The sequence below is a fragment of the Sinocyclocheilus grahami genome, unplaced genomic scaffold (genome assembly GCF_001515645.1).
Source record: "Sinocyclocheilus grahami isolate Dianchi unplaced genomic scaffold, SAMN03320097.WGS_v1.1 scaffold2004.1, whole genome shotgun sequence".
In the NCBI taxonomy this organism is placed as follows: Eukaryota; Metazoa; Chordata; class Actinopteri; order Cypriniformes; family Cyprinidae; genus Sinocyclocheilus; species Sinocyclocheilus grahami.
The window spans coordinates 83,106-101,851 of NW_015507183.1; the positions used below are offsets into that span (position 1 = coordinate 83,106).

Consider the following 18,746-nt stretch of genomic DNA (forward strand, 5'->3'; position numbering starts at 1 on the left):
GCCACCTGGAGTGCCTGGGACTCAGGGTCAATTTTGCCAAGAGCTTGTTGCTTCCCAGCCAGCAAATTCATTCCTGGGAACGATTTTTGACTCAGCCCAAATGAAAGCTGTAGGCACGCCGGAAAGAGCTCTGGCCATACGGAAGCTGGCGACCTCCTTCGAGATCGGTACCGCTTGCCCTCTCAAAGCGTTTCAAAGGATGCTGGGCCTCATGGCAGCAACATCTCCAGTGTTACAGTTGGGTCTGCTGCGTATGCGCCCCCTTCAGCGCTGGTTGAAACCACGTGTTCCATCGCATGCGTGGCATCAGGGACACCTGCATGTCAGGGTGAGTCAGGCCTGAGTATCGGCCCTGACCCCCTGTTGGAAGAACTCCCGCTGGATGGAACAGGGCGTGGCCATGGGGATAGTTCACAGAAGGACAGTTGTCACGACAGACGCCTCCAACTCAGGTTGGGGGGCGCTGTGCGAGGGCATACCGACTTTCGGCCACTGGTCGAAGGGGGAAAAAGGCTTCCACATCAACTGCCTGGAAATGTTAGCAGTATGTCGAGCCTGTCAGTTCTTCCTGCCAGTCCTGAAAGGGCACCATGTGCTAATCCGATCGGACAACATGTCGGTTGTGTCCTACATAAATCTCCAGGGAGGCCTCTCTTCAAAGCGGCTTTTCACGCTAGTGGAGCGCTTCTTAGAGTGGGCTCAACCCAACCTGTGCTCGAGAGTGAGGGAACAAAAACACAGGGTTCTCCTGGTAGCCCCCTTTGGATGAACCAGCTGTGGCTATCAGAGCTGACTCAGCTACTGATAGCGGCCCCTTGGCCTGTTCCACTGAGACGGGATCTCCTCTCTCAAGTGAACGGGACATTATGGCATCCTCGGCCCGACATATGGGTGACCCGTCAGGGCATTGAGAATCTATATCGAGTGTTCCGCTCCCTATAGGCCAGGGGTGGCGAACTCCGGTCCTGGAGAGCTGCAGCCCTGCAGAGTTCAGCTCCAACCCTAATTAAAACTCACCTGCCTGTAGCTTCCTAGTAACAGTTCAGACCTTGATTTGCTTGTTCAGGTGTGTTTGATTAGGGTTGAAGCAAAACTCTGCAGGGCTGCGGCTCTCCAGGATCGACGTTCGCCAACCCTGCTATAGGCGATCGGAACAACTCTTGTCAGCTTCGGTAATCGCACCAAGGGGTTTCCGGTTACGAAGCAAAGACTCTCTAGATGGATAGTAGATGCCATCTCGCTAGCATACTCTTCCTTGGGCCTAGAATGCCCCATTGGAGTACGGGCCCACTCGACTAGAGGCATCGCCTCGTCGTGGGCATGGTCCAGTGGTGTGTCCATTGCGGATATTTGTGAGGCTGCCGGCTGGGCCTCGCCGTCTACATTTGCAAGGTTTTATAACCTGGAAGTCCCGGCCTTACAGGCCAGGGTACTTTCCACTTGAAATGGCACGCGCGGCGTAAACGGACATGACAGAGAGCCCTTGGCCGTAACGTGCCCAAGTTCTCTGGTATTGTTCACCTGTTAGCTCTCGACCCCTGGGTGTCGAAGTTACGGGTATACTCTGGAATGATTAACCAGGCCGGGTGTGACCTAGAAAGCTCAGCCCGTTTTAGCCTTCGGTTATTGTTGACTTCTCTATAAGCATTGGTTGCTTATGGAAGTTATACCTTAGTCGTTCCACTACATTAGCATGGCGTGATTGGACTGTTCCCATATGCGTCTAGCAATCGAAAGAGAACGTACTCGGTTACTAACGTAACCTCGGTTCCCTGAGATACGGGAACGAGTACTGCGTTGCTTGCCATGCTATGTAGCTGCACAACTCAGTCGTTGCTTCAGTCGAAGTAAACATGAGAATCCTGTGGCGAGCGCCCGCCCGCTTATATAGCCAGATGCCCCGCCCATTCTGGCGGGCTTTGGCAGGCTTCGTCGCCATAGGCTCGTGCAGCTCTGCTCTGCACAAACCAATGGCCGTGCAGTTTCACTGCGTGAATGAGTAAGTTTTTCTGCACTGGATTTGCATAAACACATTATAAATACATGATACATACACTTATTACTATTAACCAAATAATTAAACGAATGAACATTAAATATTAATATAAAATTATTTATGCAGGAAACTGTCTGCCTGCAACATGATTCAAATATACTATTACACACACACACATATATATATATATATATAATATATATAACTACGTTACTATATTATGATTATTATTATTATTATTATTATTAATTAACTGTCTGCCTGCAACATGATTCAAATATACTATTACACACACACACATATATATATATATATATATATAATATATATAACTACGTTACTATATTATGATTATTATTATTATTATTATTATTAATTAAGTGCTTTGATGATATATTATTATTATTGATTATTACAATATTATGTTTTTTAATTATTTTAATGATTATCATATGTAATAGAAAATTATTATTATTATTATTATCATCATCATTACTGATTAAGCGTGTTAATTATATTTTATTATTGATTATTATTATATGATGTATTTTATTGTCTGCATTAATAGTGTACATGCACTCTAAATTATAGTTCAACATTAATTATAATCATCATCATCATCATTTATAAACTTATTATTATTATATTGTTATTCTTTTTTTGCATTAATAGTACACATGCATCTTAAAGTGTAGTTTATTATTATTATTGGTATTAATAATAATAATATAATTAGTTATAGTACAAAATTATACAATGATTAGAATGATTATCATTAGTAAAATTATTATTATTATTGTTGTTGTTGCTATTATTACTATTATTACTGATTAATTGTGTTGATTATATATTATTATTGAATATTATATGTATTTTATTGTTTTTGGTTTTCTGCATTAATAGTATATATGCACTCTAAATTACAGTTCAATATTAATCATCGTTATCATCATCATGTAATAGATCATCATTATTATTATATTGATGACTATTATTTATTGCTTTTTTGAGTTTTGCATTAATATTTATGCACTCTAAACGAGTTAAGTTATTCTAAATGATTGTTATCTATATTTTAATTCAATAATAATTTATTTTACTATCATTTAGTAAGAATTAGTAACTCAATTCCACATATTTCCACTTTGCTGTGACAGCACATTATCATTATTACGTTATTATATTATATAAATCTTCTAAATGGTCTTGCTGTAGATTAAGTCATTGAGTAAAGTATATTTATTAGCTACTAAACTGGAATGAATTCAGTGTTTAAAACCTCTTGAATTTATTACAGTATGTTATAAATTAGTAGCAATAAAAACAACAGTCATCTTTGACTGGCACCACTATACAGCCAGACGGGTGTAAAAACATGCTATTTCCTGTTCCCCATTCATCCTGTTTCAGATAACAGGTTAAACATTAAATCACACAAATAGTTTATCAAGTTAAGAATCAGTTAAGCACACAAAAGTAATTCCTGTTGTCTGCTTCCTCCAGAAACACCAGCCAATCCAAATCACAAACCCTTATGCAGTTCAGGCCCACAGCAGTCGCTCGCTAGCATCTAAAAGCGGATTGGTTGCGGATTGGTTGCGAAGTGAAGCAGGCGAGAGGATAGCTCTACCTGTTTCTACACCGGGAACTCGACTGGTGTTGAACATACGCTCGTACTGAGATGAGCACATGGGGATTGTGTTTAACACCATGAGCTGTGAAGCAGAACGGAAGGTCAAACACAAAAACAAGGAAGAAACCCAAAATACCTGTAGAGGAAAACTGGAAACTAAAAAGGAAAAAGTGGAAGGAGTGAAGGATCATCAGGAGAGATGAATTCAACGTGATGACCAGCCGGATAACAGCACAGCTGCCAAATGACAAAACAGCCTATACCTTCTAAAAACAATTTCAAAACCGATATAACAGTCAGCCAGATGCAATATATGATATTTGATATTTTAGGATTATTTGATAGTGGTCGTCTGATGTGCATTTTCCAATGGTTCAGGCAAATTTGAAGAGTGTGGGGTGACTGATGAACAACATACAGTACAGAAAAAAAATGCTCTCGTGCTGTAAATGGCATGAGAGCAATTCTAAATAAATAACATAAAATAAAATAAATGTATTACATGAAATTATACAATTATATAAAATTATATGAATAATACATCATTAAAATATACAATATAAGATATATTATTAATAATATAAATAATACATAATAATACTAATGTATTATGATATTAATATCAATATATTATTAATTTTATGATGATTATTATTAGGGCTGTCAGTTTAACATAATTAGTTATGAAAAAATAACGAGATTAAAATATTTCAACACAGTTAACACACTGGCCCCGCCCCCAGACCTGTACGTCATCTTACATTTCATATAGTTGACAGTTGACAAACATAAATGCAGTTATGCCCTAAAATTCAAGATATTGGGGCAAAAAAAATTATTTCATATGATATCACACGGGCAGAGAAAGCTATATCACGTTGTTTTTGTCCTGAATATCATGAGTTTAAATGTGATACAACAGTTCAGTAAATAAGAAGTTAATATTGTGTTATATTTTAAACAAAATATTGTCTTAGTTAATATTGCAAAATAAGTTTTGCAGAGAAATTACCTTTAAAGCCACAGCATTCATTTCTGAATGAATCCGCATTTTGAACGAATCGTGTGAACCAGTACTTCAAAGGCACATTCATAAAGAGAGCCGTTTACTTCATTCCTGTATGAATCAGCCGTTTGAATGAATCAAATGAATGAATGAATACATGACTCATAAAGACATTTCCCGCCACCAGCTGGCAGTTTTAATTTCTTATTGCTTATCATTTAATTTAAAAAAAGGGATAGTTAAAGGGATAGTTCACCAGCAAATTTAAATTATGTCATCAATTAACCTTATGTCGTTTCAAACCTGTATGGCTTTCTTTTGCACAACATAAAATAAAGTATTTCGAAGACTGTTGGTAACTAGACTGTTTTAGTTACAAGTGACTTTCATTGCATGAACAAAAAATACGAGATGTTTCTCAAATTATCTTCTTTTATGTTCCATAGTTTATGTTGGGCCATTGTAGCTTAAAAGTTTATGTGTAATAAATGTTATGTTAAATCAAATCAAATATTTCTTTCTAAAGCTACTATTTGTAATATCTACATGATACTTTCTTATTTAACACAATAATGGCTTTAAATGATCTTTTGTGGGTAATTTCACAGCCAAATCTAATTTGCGATTAATTTGATTAATTAATCGACACATCTTGTAATTAATTAGATTAAAAATGTTAATCGACTGACAGCCCTAAGTATTATGTATTTTATTTTTAACTATTTAACTATTTCTATATTTGGCCAATATATTGTTGTATCACTATTGTTGATATTATTGAAATCTGTATATAAATATATATAAGTGGATAAGGAGTCCAGAAGTGCTCTTATATTATGAAAAATTGTATATATAACAGTTACGAGATATAGATATATCATAATTATATAGAAAATCTTGTACCAAAATTCAAATAAAGGAAGTCATACAGGTTGTCAATGGCATTAGGGTGACTGAAATGAAAAATACTTACGAAAAATACTACTAAAATTGTAATTATACTATTTAAAAATTATATATAAATTATGTGACTTCATACAATTAAATAATGCTATCATAAATATTATAAAATATTATTATAGGATTAATATAATAAAAAGAAAAAAAATAATAATAATATGAATTATAAATTCAAATTATAATAATAACATAAAATATTATATTATTTATTATAATAATATATAATTAATTATCAGGATTTTGCAACTATTTACTGGTTTCTATAATTGGCTGATATATTGGTGTATCACTATTATCGGTATTTGATATTATAGTTATCATCTGCTACTGCTAGTTGTGTCCAAGAAAGATTTGGTGTTGCCTGCTATCATTAAATTGTATGATATCATATAAATCATAATTATATGTCCCATCATCCACCCTGCTCTCTAGAAATCAGCCAATAAAAAGCCCTTATTAGTCGACCACTGAGTCAATTAGTTCTGTATTCTCCTGTCCGCTGTGCTGTTGTCCTGAGGCTGAGTCTGAGGCGGCCACAGCTGGAGCTGATGGAGGGTGTGGGTCAGATGTGGGTCAGGACGGACGAGCCCCTCCTCTTACCTGTCTCCAGCCCGGGAATACGGGACGTGTTAAACATCCGCTCCCACTGCGCCGAGCACAGCGGCACTCGCTTCTCCAGCAAGTATAACTGTGCGTGTGGTGTGTGAGCGCACATAGCAAACACAGAAACGTCCGGGAGCGAGGAACAAAACACAAGATTGTTTATGAGGGGTACGCTTTCACAGTCATGCACACAGAGTTTGGGGGGTTAGAGAGAGAGAGACAGGCATGGCATGACATGACATGACAAACAGCCTTTTTCAACATATGTCTACTCATTTAATCACTATAAAGTATAAATAAATAAATATTTTAAAAAATCGAACAAAAAAACAGACACAAACATGCACTAAAATACATTTGATATGAAGTAGGAGGTAAGAGAGACCAGAAGAGAACATTATATATATATATATATATATATATATATATATATATATATATATATATATATATATATATATATATATATATATATATATATATATATATATATATATATATATATATACACACACATATGCATAGACATATACTATATAATAAACACCTTGTGATAGTTAAAGCTCAGTTTTCAGAAGTAGTTAATGTTTCATCTGAATTTCTGAGTAGTGCTTACCGCCACTGACCCATACATTACTTAGACCTATGAAACATTAATAATTACACTTAAGGGAATAGTTCCCCCAACCTTGCATTTCATTACCTTTTACTTACCTCTGTATCATTTCAAACTTCTATGACATTATCTTGTGTAACACAGAAGAAGATATTTTGCATGATGCTGCTTATATAGAAATAAGGTTATTTAATGTAATTTGAATGCATTTTGGCCTGTTCCTCACAAAAAGCTCCCGTATTATTTCAGAAGACTTTGTATACATACAAGTCATGAGTTATACTGGCTACCATTATGTTATTTGTTGTGGTTGTTTTAGAACCTTGACAATTTGTTGTATGGAAAAGAGCTGCTTGACATCCTGCAAAATATCTTCCATGAAAAAGAGCAAAACATGCAGATGACATGATAACAAAACATTTTACGTTTAGGGCAACTTATTCCTTCGAGTCTAACATATATTATGTAGGCTTAATTTCAAGATGACACTTTAAAGTGTTTGATTTCCTTCATCAGTGGTAAAACGAATACATTATCCTTGAATAGAATGAAGGTATAAAAATCATGAATTGCATTTAATTAAGCAAATATTGATGAATATGCTTGTTGTGGAATCTACACTCACTGGTTTGATCTGCGCTCTGTCCAGTTTTCTTCTGTACATCATGATGGCGTGGATGGAATTACCAGCACGGGCAGCTTGACGTGTAGTGGGGATCACATAGAGGAAGTCCTGATAAAGACAGAGAAAGTGATTGTCACTCTCCTGAGATACTGCCATTGAACAGTGCTATGAACTTATTATACAAACAATCTCCTTCGAGCAACCTGGAGTTAAATGAGTTAAAACAACTTTCCAAAAATTGGTGCCGTGACCCGGATGGCAGATTTATAAAAAAAAATGTTGTGCTACAAGCAAAACTTATTGTAAATTCATTCATTTTTATGCCACACAAATTGGTGCTGGATGGCAAATTTATAAAATTGTTCGCTCTACAAGCAAAACTTAATGTAAATTGGTTGACTTCTACACCACACAAATTGGTGTTGTGACCCAGATGGTAAATTTATAAAAATTGTTTGTGCTACAAACAAAATATAATGTAAATTTGTTTATTTATACCCCACAAAAACTGGTGCCATGACCTGGATGGTAGATTTAGCTATAAACATAGTTTGTGCTACAAACAAAATATAATGTAAATTTGTTTATTTATACCCCACAAAAACTGGTGCCATGACCTGGATGGTAGATTTAGCTATAAACATAGTTTGTGCTACAAGCAAAATGTAATGTAAATTTGTTAATTTCTACACCACAAAAATAGATTGTGCTACAAGCGAAACTTAATGTGAATTTCTTAATATCTACACTACAGAAATTAGTGTTGTGACCCAGGTGGTAAATTTATAACAGTTTGCTACAAGCAAAACTTAATGCAAATTTGTTAATTTCTACCTCCAAAAAATTGGTGCCATGACCCAGATGGCAGATTTATGAAAATAGTTTTTGATACAAGCAAAATCTAATGTAAATTTGTTAATTTCTACACCACAAAATTGGTACTGTGACCAAGGTAGAAGATTTATAAAAAATTGTTTGCTCTACAAGCAAAACATCATGTAAATGTATAACATTTCTATGCCACACAAACTGGTGCAGTGACTCGGAAAAATGTTTGTTCTACAAGAAAAACTTAATATAAATTTGTTCATTTCCACACCACACAAATTGGTGGCATGACCCAGATGGTAAATTTACAACAATAGTTTGTTACAAGCAAAATCTAATGTAAATCTGTTAATTTCTACACCGCAAAAACTGGTGTCGTGACCCGGATGGCAGATTTATAAAAGTAGTTTGCACTACAAGTAAGAATTAATGTAAATTTGTTCATTTCTACACCACAAAAATTGGTGCCATGACCTGGATGGTAGATTTACATAAACAATTGTTTGTGCTAAAAGCAAAACTTGTGCTACAAGCAAAAAATTTAATGTTGTTAATTTCTACATGACAAAAATTGGTGCCGAGACCCAGATGGTAGATTAAAAAAAATAGTTTGTGCTACAAGCAAAACTTGTAGGGGTGGTTGATTATGATTTCACTTTTTTAACTTTAGTTAGTGTATAATGTTGCTGTTCGAGCATAAACAATATCTGCAAAGTTACAACGCTGAAAGTTCAATTGCAAACGGATATATTGTCTTTTAAAATTATGGCTGTTTAATGCCTACAGTTACGGCTAGTAGGGTCTACAACAAGCTACTTCCCAGGTTGGTGACATCACAAACCCTGAAATTTACATAAACCCCAGCCCCGGGAACATGCAACAAAGGGGGCGAGGCCATGTTGCGCTGCTTTAGAAAAGAGGAAGAGTTATTGCCATGCCGTCAAAACTAGGGGTGCTCGAAAAAATCTATTCATATATGAATCGCAATTCTGTCTTCTAACGATTCTAATGGATTCAAAAGTTTCAAAATCAATGCTCTAAAGCAGCATTTTTTTAATAATTTTCCTTGCGTTCCCCTGCTCTGCACACGCTCTGCTCTGCATCTCTCTCTCTTTCTCTCTCTCTTTCAGATCATCAGCTCGTCACAGCTCTATCAATGAACTGAGTTCCAATTATACACTTTATGTCTATAGACAAACAGATATTTTTCACATAGCAATGAGAAACGTTAAACACGGATGTGCACGCAATTGCCATGGTAGTGAGCAATACTTGCTGGCAAACACTTCTTACTGTTACAAAAATGCTACAACGCAATCATGCATTCTGCTGTATTACAGCTTTAATGAGGATAAAACCATATATTAAAAGCTATCATAAGCAGTAGCATTTACAAATAACAGCGCATCTAAAAGTATGAGACAACAACAAAAAAAAAAACATACCATTCTGAAACGTCCTGTAAGAGCCGTGCTTGCACAGGTTCTGCATGATCCTCTTCACTAATATTCTCTGGGTCTCAATCGGGCTCAAACTGATAAGCAATATTGACGACGCCATTGTTTACAATACAACCGGAGCACATGCCACTGAGGTTAGAGGTGTGACGTTTCTGGACTGCACTAGGCGGTTTAGCGAATCATGACACACTAGGCCAGCTAACCAATCTGAGCCCATTGCATATTTCAGAGGGAGGGGCTTCATAAAACCAGGAAATCATCAGAGCGTTCATAGGAGAAGGGACAGAGCAGTGCAGAATAAAGGTAAATGATGTGAAAAATAATGTTTGTTTTTTTTTAATGAGGCATTAACACATGTTAGACTGCACCCCATAAACACAATCAAGCCTAGAAAAAAGCAGTCAACCACCCCTTTAATGTAAATTTGTTCAATTCTACATCACAAAATTGGTGCCGTGGCACATGTGAAAGATATATTAAAAAAATTGTTTACGGAAAACGTAATGTAAATTTGTTAATTTCATATTTTGATGAAATACTTTCATCAATTTCATAATAAATTTCACCGTCTTGATTTTTTTTTTTGACAATTTGACTTTCTTTTTAACAAAATCCAGATTATCCATTGCATATCAGTCTTACCATTGCATAGTAGTTGCTGTTGACCATGATTGGTCCTCGACCTCTGAGGTAAATATACTCCTCCCACCAGTCGCTGACCTGAGAGAATTACAGTAGAACAAAGTCAAATATTCATAATACAAGGTATGTGTAACAATCAGTCCACTGAAGGCAAGTTGTAAGAACCCATGTGCAGCTTTTATTTAACAAAGTGTTATCCAAAATCCAAACAAAGAAAAACTTGACTTGAAACAAACTCGACTCGGCATGAACAGACTTAACTTGAACAGACTTGACCTGAACAGACTTGACTTGGCATGAACAGACTTGACTTGGCATGAACAGAAACACAAACTCACCAACAGCAGGTTACACGGATCATACTCGACCAGAGACAATGGCAACATGAGGGCTATAACTACCAAACAAAAAGGGTCACAAGACACAAACCAACCAATGGGAAACAAGGCACATGACTAAAGCAACCAATCACAACATGACACACAGACAAGAGTAGCACATGACATGAGCACATGTGGGGCAAGGGACATAAAACAAGGCAAAATATCAAAATAAAAGACCAGAAAACCTAAACTAGAAACAAAACCCAAACCCCAAATTACGTATCCCCCCCTCTAAGGGCAGCTCCAGATGCCCTAACGTAACACCCAACCTGAACAAAACCCAAAAAGTCCAGGAGGGTGGTGGAGCGGAGGTGGACTGGGGGAGGGATGGAGGGCCAGGCCCATGCAGGGGAACAGGACTTGGATCATGGCATTGTAGAGGACCAGGACTGTGGAGCAATGGTGGACCTGGACCATGGAGCAATGGCAAACCTGGGCAGTGGAGCCATGGTGAACCTGGGCCATGAAGCAGTGGCAGACTGTGGAACAATGGAGGACCAGGGCCGTGGAGTAGTGGCAGACTGTGGACCAGTGGAGGACCTGGGCCATGGAACAGTGGCAGACTGTGGAACAGTGGAGGGCCAGGGCCATGGAGCAGTGACAGACCGTAAAACAGTGGAGGGCCAGGGCCATGGAGCAGTGGCAGACCATAGAGCAGTAGACCAGGAGACCACCAGGTCTGAGGTGGTCCAGAGGAGCATGGAGCCATGGTGGAGCAGGCAGAGCAGGCAGCCTTGGCAGAGCAGAGACATGGACAGACCACTTGACTGTGATAGAACAGGCAGAGAGTTCGTGAGCAGCCTCCATAGCCACAACATGAAAGGCAGAATATCCTTGAATGGCCTCAATGGTCATAACAGGACAAGCAGAGAGTTCATGGATAGCCCACTTGGCAGTGACAGGACAGGCAAAGATTTCATGGACAGCCTTCTTGGACGTGACAGGGCAGTCTGTGAGTTCATGAACGGCCTTGAATGGCCGTGACAGGACAGGCAGAGAGTTCAGAAATGGACGTCGCCGCCTCGGGAGGTTCTGCAGCGGAAGCCTCCACCTCTGGAGGTTCAGCAGAGGACCCCACCACCTCTAAGGCAGACTTATGGACAAGAGAGGCCTCTGGGGCAGACTCGTGGACAAGAGAGGCCTCAGAAGTGCAGTGTGCAGCCCAAACTCTCAGGATGGCTACCGCCATCATGGGCAGCGCAGTAGACAGTGGCATGCTCGCCGGGCTTGAGGCTGTGAGGCTTGAAAGTGTAAAGACCACTGGGATGCCAGCCGCTCAGACTGACATCAGAGGTAGATCCATCACACTGGCAATCAGTCTTATCAGTCCTGGCCCAAGCTCCTGCGGATGTACTATAGCCCCCCCTAAAAAAAATTCTTAGGGGAAACTTGCATGGCATTCATGGATATCCAAAATCTAAACAAAGAAAGACTTGACTTGACACAAACTCGACTCGGCATGAACAGACTTAACTTAAACAGACTTGACTTGAACAGACCTGACTTGGCATGAACAGAAACACAAACTCACCAACAGCAGGATACACAAATCATACTCGACCAGAGACAATAGGTGCGTTCGACTTAACGCAGCGCTGCACAGATTGATCAAATTCTGACTTGAAGCAGTGCATGCCGGTTAGAAATTTTGTCAGACTTGAGACGGCGCCGACGCCACATGACTGTCATGTGTGGCATCAAAGTGCCGTGATAGCGATTCGAGAGCAGCTGGCTGACTCAGCCGCTGCAGTTTCTTCAGAGAGACTGCAGGAGCTCTGACGACGACCCCGCTGTTTCACAATTGGCCAGATTCACTGCATGACAACAATCACGTGTGTTTCGGGTTTAATTATAACCTTTTCAATTCCAATAATGGCCACAAATCTGTGTTTTTAGAACAGTAAAAGGTTTTTTAATGTAGTCTGTTTTTAATGTACATTATAAAATGTTATATTGAGTCACGTTTATCATAAAACACTGATAAAAAAATATTTACCCCCACTTTATTAGTATTTAAATAGTATATGATTATGTTGAACTTTATTCTTGAACAGATGGTGCTGTATTAAGCAGTATATAAACAGTGTTTATGTTGCTCATGAAAGCATTTCAGAAATGTCTGTGTATTTGACAAATATTGCATTTAATTCACTTCATCTGTGACAGCGTATGCAAACACCGCGCTAGAGTCACTACCACAAGCAGAAAGTGTCTGACTTGACAGCTCTGTTTTCAACTCCACCCTCGACTGCAAGCGGCTACTCTCGTTGACTGCCGTCTGTAGCCGTGGTTCAAGTCGAACACACCTAATGGCAACATGAGGGTTATAAATACCAAACAATAAGAGTCACAAGACACAAACCAACCAATGGGAAACAAGGCACATGACTAAAGCAACCAATCACAACATGAAACACAGACAAGAGTAGCTCATGACATGATCACATGAGGGGCAAGGAACACACGACAGCAACATAAAACAAGGCAAAATATCAAAATAAAAGACCAGAAAACCTGAACAAGAAACAAAACCCAAATCCCACGCTACAGCATGACACAAACCACAAATAAAGGTAACTTAAAGAGGTCATATGATGCGATTTCAATTTTTCCTTTCTCTTTGGAGTGTTACAAGCTCTTGATGCATAAAGAAGATCTGTAAAGTTGCAAAGACTAAAGTCTCAAATCCAAAGAGATATTCTTTATAAAAGTTAAGAGTCAACCACGCCTACCTAAAACGGCTCGTTCTAACACAAGCAACCAATCACAACATGAAACGCAGACAAGAGTAGCTCATGACATGATCACATGAGGGGCAAGGAACACACGACAGCAACATAAAACAAGGCAAAATATCAAAATAAAAGACCAGAAAACCTGAACAAGAAACAAAACCCAAATCCCACGCTACAGCATGACACAAACCACAAATAAAGGTAACTTAAAGAGGTCATATGATGCGATTTCAATTTTTCCTTTCTCTTTGGAGTGTTACAAGCTCTTGATGCATAAAGAAGATCTGTAAAGTTGCAAAGACTAAAGTCTCAAATCCAAAGAGATATTCTTTATAAAAGTTAAGAGTCAACCACGCCTACCTAAAACGGCTCGTTCTAACACGCCCCCACATGTCTACTTCACGATGTGAGAAGATTTGCATAACGCCGCCCAAATGTTCACGCAAAGAAAGAAGGCATAACTTTTATTCTCGCTGTAATATTGTTGCTGCCGCCGCCACCATGTCGCGAAGGCGCTGTGTGTTTCGTTGTGAAAGCGAAACTACTTTGTTTGGCCATGGCGATTGAACATCCAGCCGTGCCAGGACAGCAAGTACTTGAGGACATTTCTCATTACGAAAGTCACAGCAATCCACAATCCGGTCCCAATCAGCACACCACCAACAACACGCTGCCCTTCTTCTGTTACGTACTTACTGAAGGGAAATACAGCCGTTAAGTTAGAAATGAACTGCAGTGCCCTTTCCGAAACACTGTAATAATTAGTTATTATTAGTTTACTAAACATTTTTTTAATTATTAAAATGATATAATATTTAATCAGCATAGATCACTACTTCAACACTAGTTAAGGAATGCTAAGTAATGATTTGTTATTATCAGCACTGTAGCTACACTGTAAGTTATGAGTACATGAATGAAAGGTATAATAAGATTTTCAGAGACATGGAATTGTTTGTTATGACTACTCATAAAATAAGCTGGTGAACTGCGTGTGATATAGAGCAGTAATAAAACACATTTCTTGTATAACATTGTAATCTGTTTTGAAGATATTAGATTGAAAGAACTACAAAGAGAACCATCTGATGCTTGAGCTTTTCATTAGCAACGGATTTCAAAAGTTCTATAAAGTCTCCTGCTACAGTTACAAAATAAAGTTATGAAAACAACAAATGCAAAACAAAACAATAAAAGTACAAGTTAAACTACAAAGCAAAGAATCAGACCTGATTGCATATGTCTTTGGACAGCTATACTTTTTTAACAAAAAAAAACAAAAACAAAACAAAAACTACAAAGCAAGAATCAGACCTTTGTGTTTGCATATGTTTTTGGACTTTTAACAGTTATACTTTTTTAACAAAACAAAACAAAAAGCAAAACAAAACTAGATAAGCTGTTGACCTGAAGGATGCCTATTTTCATATTCAGGTCGCTCGGCGGCAGAGGAAGTTTCTCAGGTTCGCCTTTGGGGCAAAGGCTTACCAGTACAAGGTTCTTCTCTTTGGCCAGGCCTTGACATCAAGGACATTCAAAAAGTGCATGGATGCTGCTCTGGTCCCATTGAGGCTCCAGTTCATCCGTGTACTCAATTATCTGGACGATTGGCTCCTTTTAGCCCACTCCATGGAATTAGTGAGTTACCACAGGGATGTCCTCCTTCGCCACATTATGTTTCTTGGCCTAAAAAAAGAATGTTCTGACCCCCTGACTGTTTTCTTGGGGGTTCACTTGGATTCCGTTCAGATGCAGGTCCGTCTGGCTCCTGCCTGGATTTCCCGCCTCAACACATGCTTGCCCCGCTTCAAGCTAGGCCATCATGTTTCTGTGAGCACTTGTCACAAGCTCTTGGACCTCATGGCAGCAGTCGCCCCGGTGCTGCCCCTGGGGCTGCTTCATATGAGGCCATTCCTTTGGTGGATGAAACATTTAAGGATCTGCTTGAAGGGACCAGCCTTTCACTTATTAAAGGTGTCACGCAGTTGATTCTGCGCCCTTTCAATATGGCGGGACCCCCTCTTTCTTCTGAGAGGGGTCAGTATGAGCGCTGTTACCATCGCCAAATGGCTGGGGCGGGAGAGTTCCTCTCTTGGCACATAAACAGCCTGGAGCTGAGAGCGTCTCTCTGGCACAGATACACTTTCTCCCCTCACTACAGGGGGTGTCATGTGATTGTCAGGATGGACAACATGGCAGTGGAATCTTACATAAACCGCCAAGGGTGGTTCAACTCAATCCAAGCAGCTGAGTCCTTAATATTTTCAAGAAACGGCTGAAAACACATCTCTTTCATCTTCATTTGACCCTTTAACTTTAGCGCTCTCTATTATATTTCTATTCTAACTGCGTGTTTTATTTATAAAGAAAAAAGCCTCTAACACTAGCATTCTCTATTCTTTCTCTATTCTTTCCACTTATTTTCTTTTTATTTATCATAAATAATGACCTTCTAACACTAGCCTTATCTGTTCTTTTTCTGTTCTATTGAATTGTTTTATTTTTATTTAAAAATGACCCTCTAACACTAGCATTCCCTATTCTTTTTCTATTCTTTCTTAATGACTTGATTAGCTGGATCAGGTGTGTTTAATTAGGCTTGCATCTAAACTGTGCAGGGCTGTGGCCCTCCAGGAACTGAGTTTGACACCCCTGTCCTATAGGGGATATTTGTATAGTGGCAGGATGGTCCTCTCCGCACACTTTTATCAAGTTCTACAATTTGGATGTTGACACGGCTCCTGGTTCCTGGGTCTTGTCCGCTTGAACCAGCCGTGGTTACTATCTGGTTCATCATCGGGGCAGATACGGCAGCGCTTTAGCTTGGCGTGTTTGGTATATTGTTCCCATTGCATCATAGCTACGCAGCGTCGAGTGAACCTTTGAAAGAGAACGTCTCGGGTTACTTGCATAACCCATGTTCTCTGAGTAGGGAACAAGATGCTGCGTCTGCTGCCAAGCTCCTCGTGCTGAAATCTGAGGAGCAGATGGCACGTTCACCAGTATAAGGATGGCGACGTAAGAGCGTCATAGCTACGCAGCGTCTCGTTCCCTACTCAGAGAACATGGGTTACGCAAGTAACCCGAGACGTTTTGGACTGTTTTTTCTTGTAAACAGTGCTTGATCTTTGCACATTTGTCTACTGATTCAGACCAGAGAACTTTTTTACTGGAGAAACAATATTTGCAGTGCATATCGTATTTATAATATATTACTGGTTTGAAGTTAAAAGCCTCTTAGGGTGCTTTCACACCTGGCCTGTTGTTTTGGAACCTGGCGCGTTTCCCCCCTTAGCTCGGTTTGTTTGGGCATATGTGAACACAGCAATCGTGCTCGGATCCGCGCCAAAACAATCGGTCCGAGATCGCCTGAACGAGGTGGTCTCGGCTCGATTGAAAACGAACTCTGAAGCGGTTCGGTTGTAGTGAGAAAGTAATCCGATCCAACGGACCAACAAACCAGGCTATATCACAATTTATGATGGGTAATTATGTAAGTTCCGTGAAAAGCATTAGCTTTGTTGTTTTGCTAATACCTCAAAATGAACCTGTGAATGTCTGTGGGTGAGCACGTCTTTGCCATTCAAAATCAAAGAGCACTTTTTTTATTTTATAATGCCATCATATTGCTCTTCTTTGTAGTAGGTGCATTTTAAAAATGTTTTCCCAATCAATCCTGGACTCCTGCTCAAAATGATACATTATTATAACGACAGCTACAAAAAAAACAACAATAAGCCCGCGAAGATGTTGCCGTTCCATTCTGACGGATGACATGCGTGACAGCTAAGTGGAATCCCGGAAAATAAACCGTGGAACTTTGACCAATGAGACAACAGTTTACTCGCACCTGACTTGCATTAACAAATTTGGTCCGTTTAGAAACTTTGCCGTGTGAAAGCAAACTGCACCAAGAATAAAAAGCAACATTGTAATAATTTGAATCCCTGTTTCGTAACAAAGCAATCGATCTACAGGTGTGAAAGCGCCCTAAAAGAAAGATTTGTTTCTTACAAACATGCAGCTTTCTGTTTCACATTATGTTAATTGATGGACTGGAGTGGTGTGGAATACTTGTAGATTTTTGTGATGTTTTTATCAGCTGTTTGGACTCTCTTTCTGACGGCACCCATTCACTGCAGAGAATACATTGATAAGCAAGTGATGGAATGACAAATTTCTCCAAATATGTTCCCATGAAGAAACAAACTCATATACATCTTGGATTGGGTGAACTATTCCTTTAAAAAGGAACATGAACAAACATTGTTATACTGCATGACATAACAGAGCGGATTACAGAATGTGCTTTATTCATGAGCTCGGTGACCTTTCATAAGCGCTTGTATTGTAAACATCGCTCTGATATAAATAAAGGAGCATGGATGTTTGATATGTCACAATGACATCTGACAATGACAACAATCATAACATGAAAGTTCAAACAATGTATTATATTTACATAATAAATATAACAGGTCTGAGATCATTGACAACATCAGATATAATGCTTGCATGGCATTATAAAGTGTGTATTTAGGGTTTATGTCTTTGTCACTTTTTCAAAACAAAGGTGTATTCACCTCTCTTATGTTAAAAGATGATAAATTGGTTTGTACAGGAACTCTTCTCTGAACCAGGTAGACAACTTCATTCAGTCGTTGAATTACATGAACAATGCTTAAGCTACAAACCACTGATTTACTACAAACACAACCATACTATTATACACTTGTGTTAATTGTATTTAATCTTGAAATATAATGCAGATGAAATTAAATTAAAGGCCACTTAATTGTACTTGAAGAGAGTTCACTTTCTTGACTATGTCTCTTTACGGCAACTAAGTACAATTTTTAAAAAGTGCATTTTGCAATCATCTCAAATCAAAAGTTTTAAAGTACATTTTAAATCATTATTTTAATAATATTTCAATGACAGTAGAAGTGAAATTACTGTACATGATGATGCAAATTCCTACTAAAGTGAGTTAAAAAAACTAGTTAACATCTAACTGCATTTAATATATGCACATTTAAACTACATGTTTTCATTAGCATGCAATGAAGTGTATTCTTTGAATATTATTTCCGTATTAAGTACTCTTTTTTTTAAAGTGTCTCAAAGAGTACTTCCTTCTCATAAGGGTAATGAGAGATTGCCAGAGAATAGTGGGCAAGTTTTAGCACTAATGTTGTGCAGTGGTGTCCATTGTGGAGTCCTTGGAAACTAATTGCACATTTCAGTAACCACATGGTT

At 38.5% G+C, this 18,746-nt stretch overlaps 1 protein-coding gene across 1 annotated transcript in view; it reads right to left on the reverse strand.

Moving 5' to 3' along the window:
• The window catches only part of LOC107573676 (carnitine O-palmitoyltransferase 1, liver isoform-like), a 31,652-nt gene extending 16,582 nt beyond the window's left edge, over positions 1–15,070 (reverse strand). Inside the window, exons 1-9 of the mRNA XM_016260120.1 lie at positions 14,976–15,070; positions 14,033–14,182; positions 11,804–11,993; positions 11,551–11,721; positions 11,185–11,485; positions 10,708–10,766; positions 10,370–10,447; positions 7,440–7,547; positions 3,627–3,711 (exon numbers count right to left, since the gene is read on the reverse strand). Of these exons, the coding sequence (XP_016115606.1) occupies positions 3,627–3,711; positions 7,440–7,547; positions 10,370–10,447; positions 10,708–10,766; positions 11,185–11,485; positions 11,551–11,721; positions 11,804–11,993; positions 14,033–14,182; positions 14,976–15,070 (1,237 nt within the window). The remainder of the gene's footprint in view (positions 1–3,626; positions 3,712–7,439; positions 7,548–10,369; positions 10,448–10,707; positions 10,767–11,184; positions 11,486–11,550; positions 11,722–11,803; positions 11,994–14,032; positions 14,183–14,975) is intronic.
• Between the last annotated feature and the right edge of the window lie 3,676 nt (positions 15,071–18,746).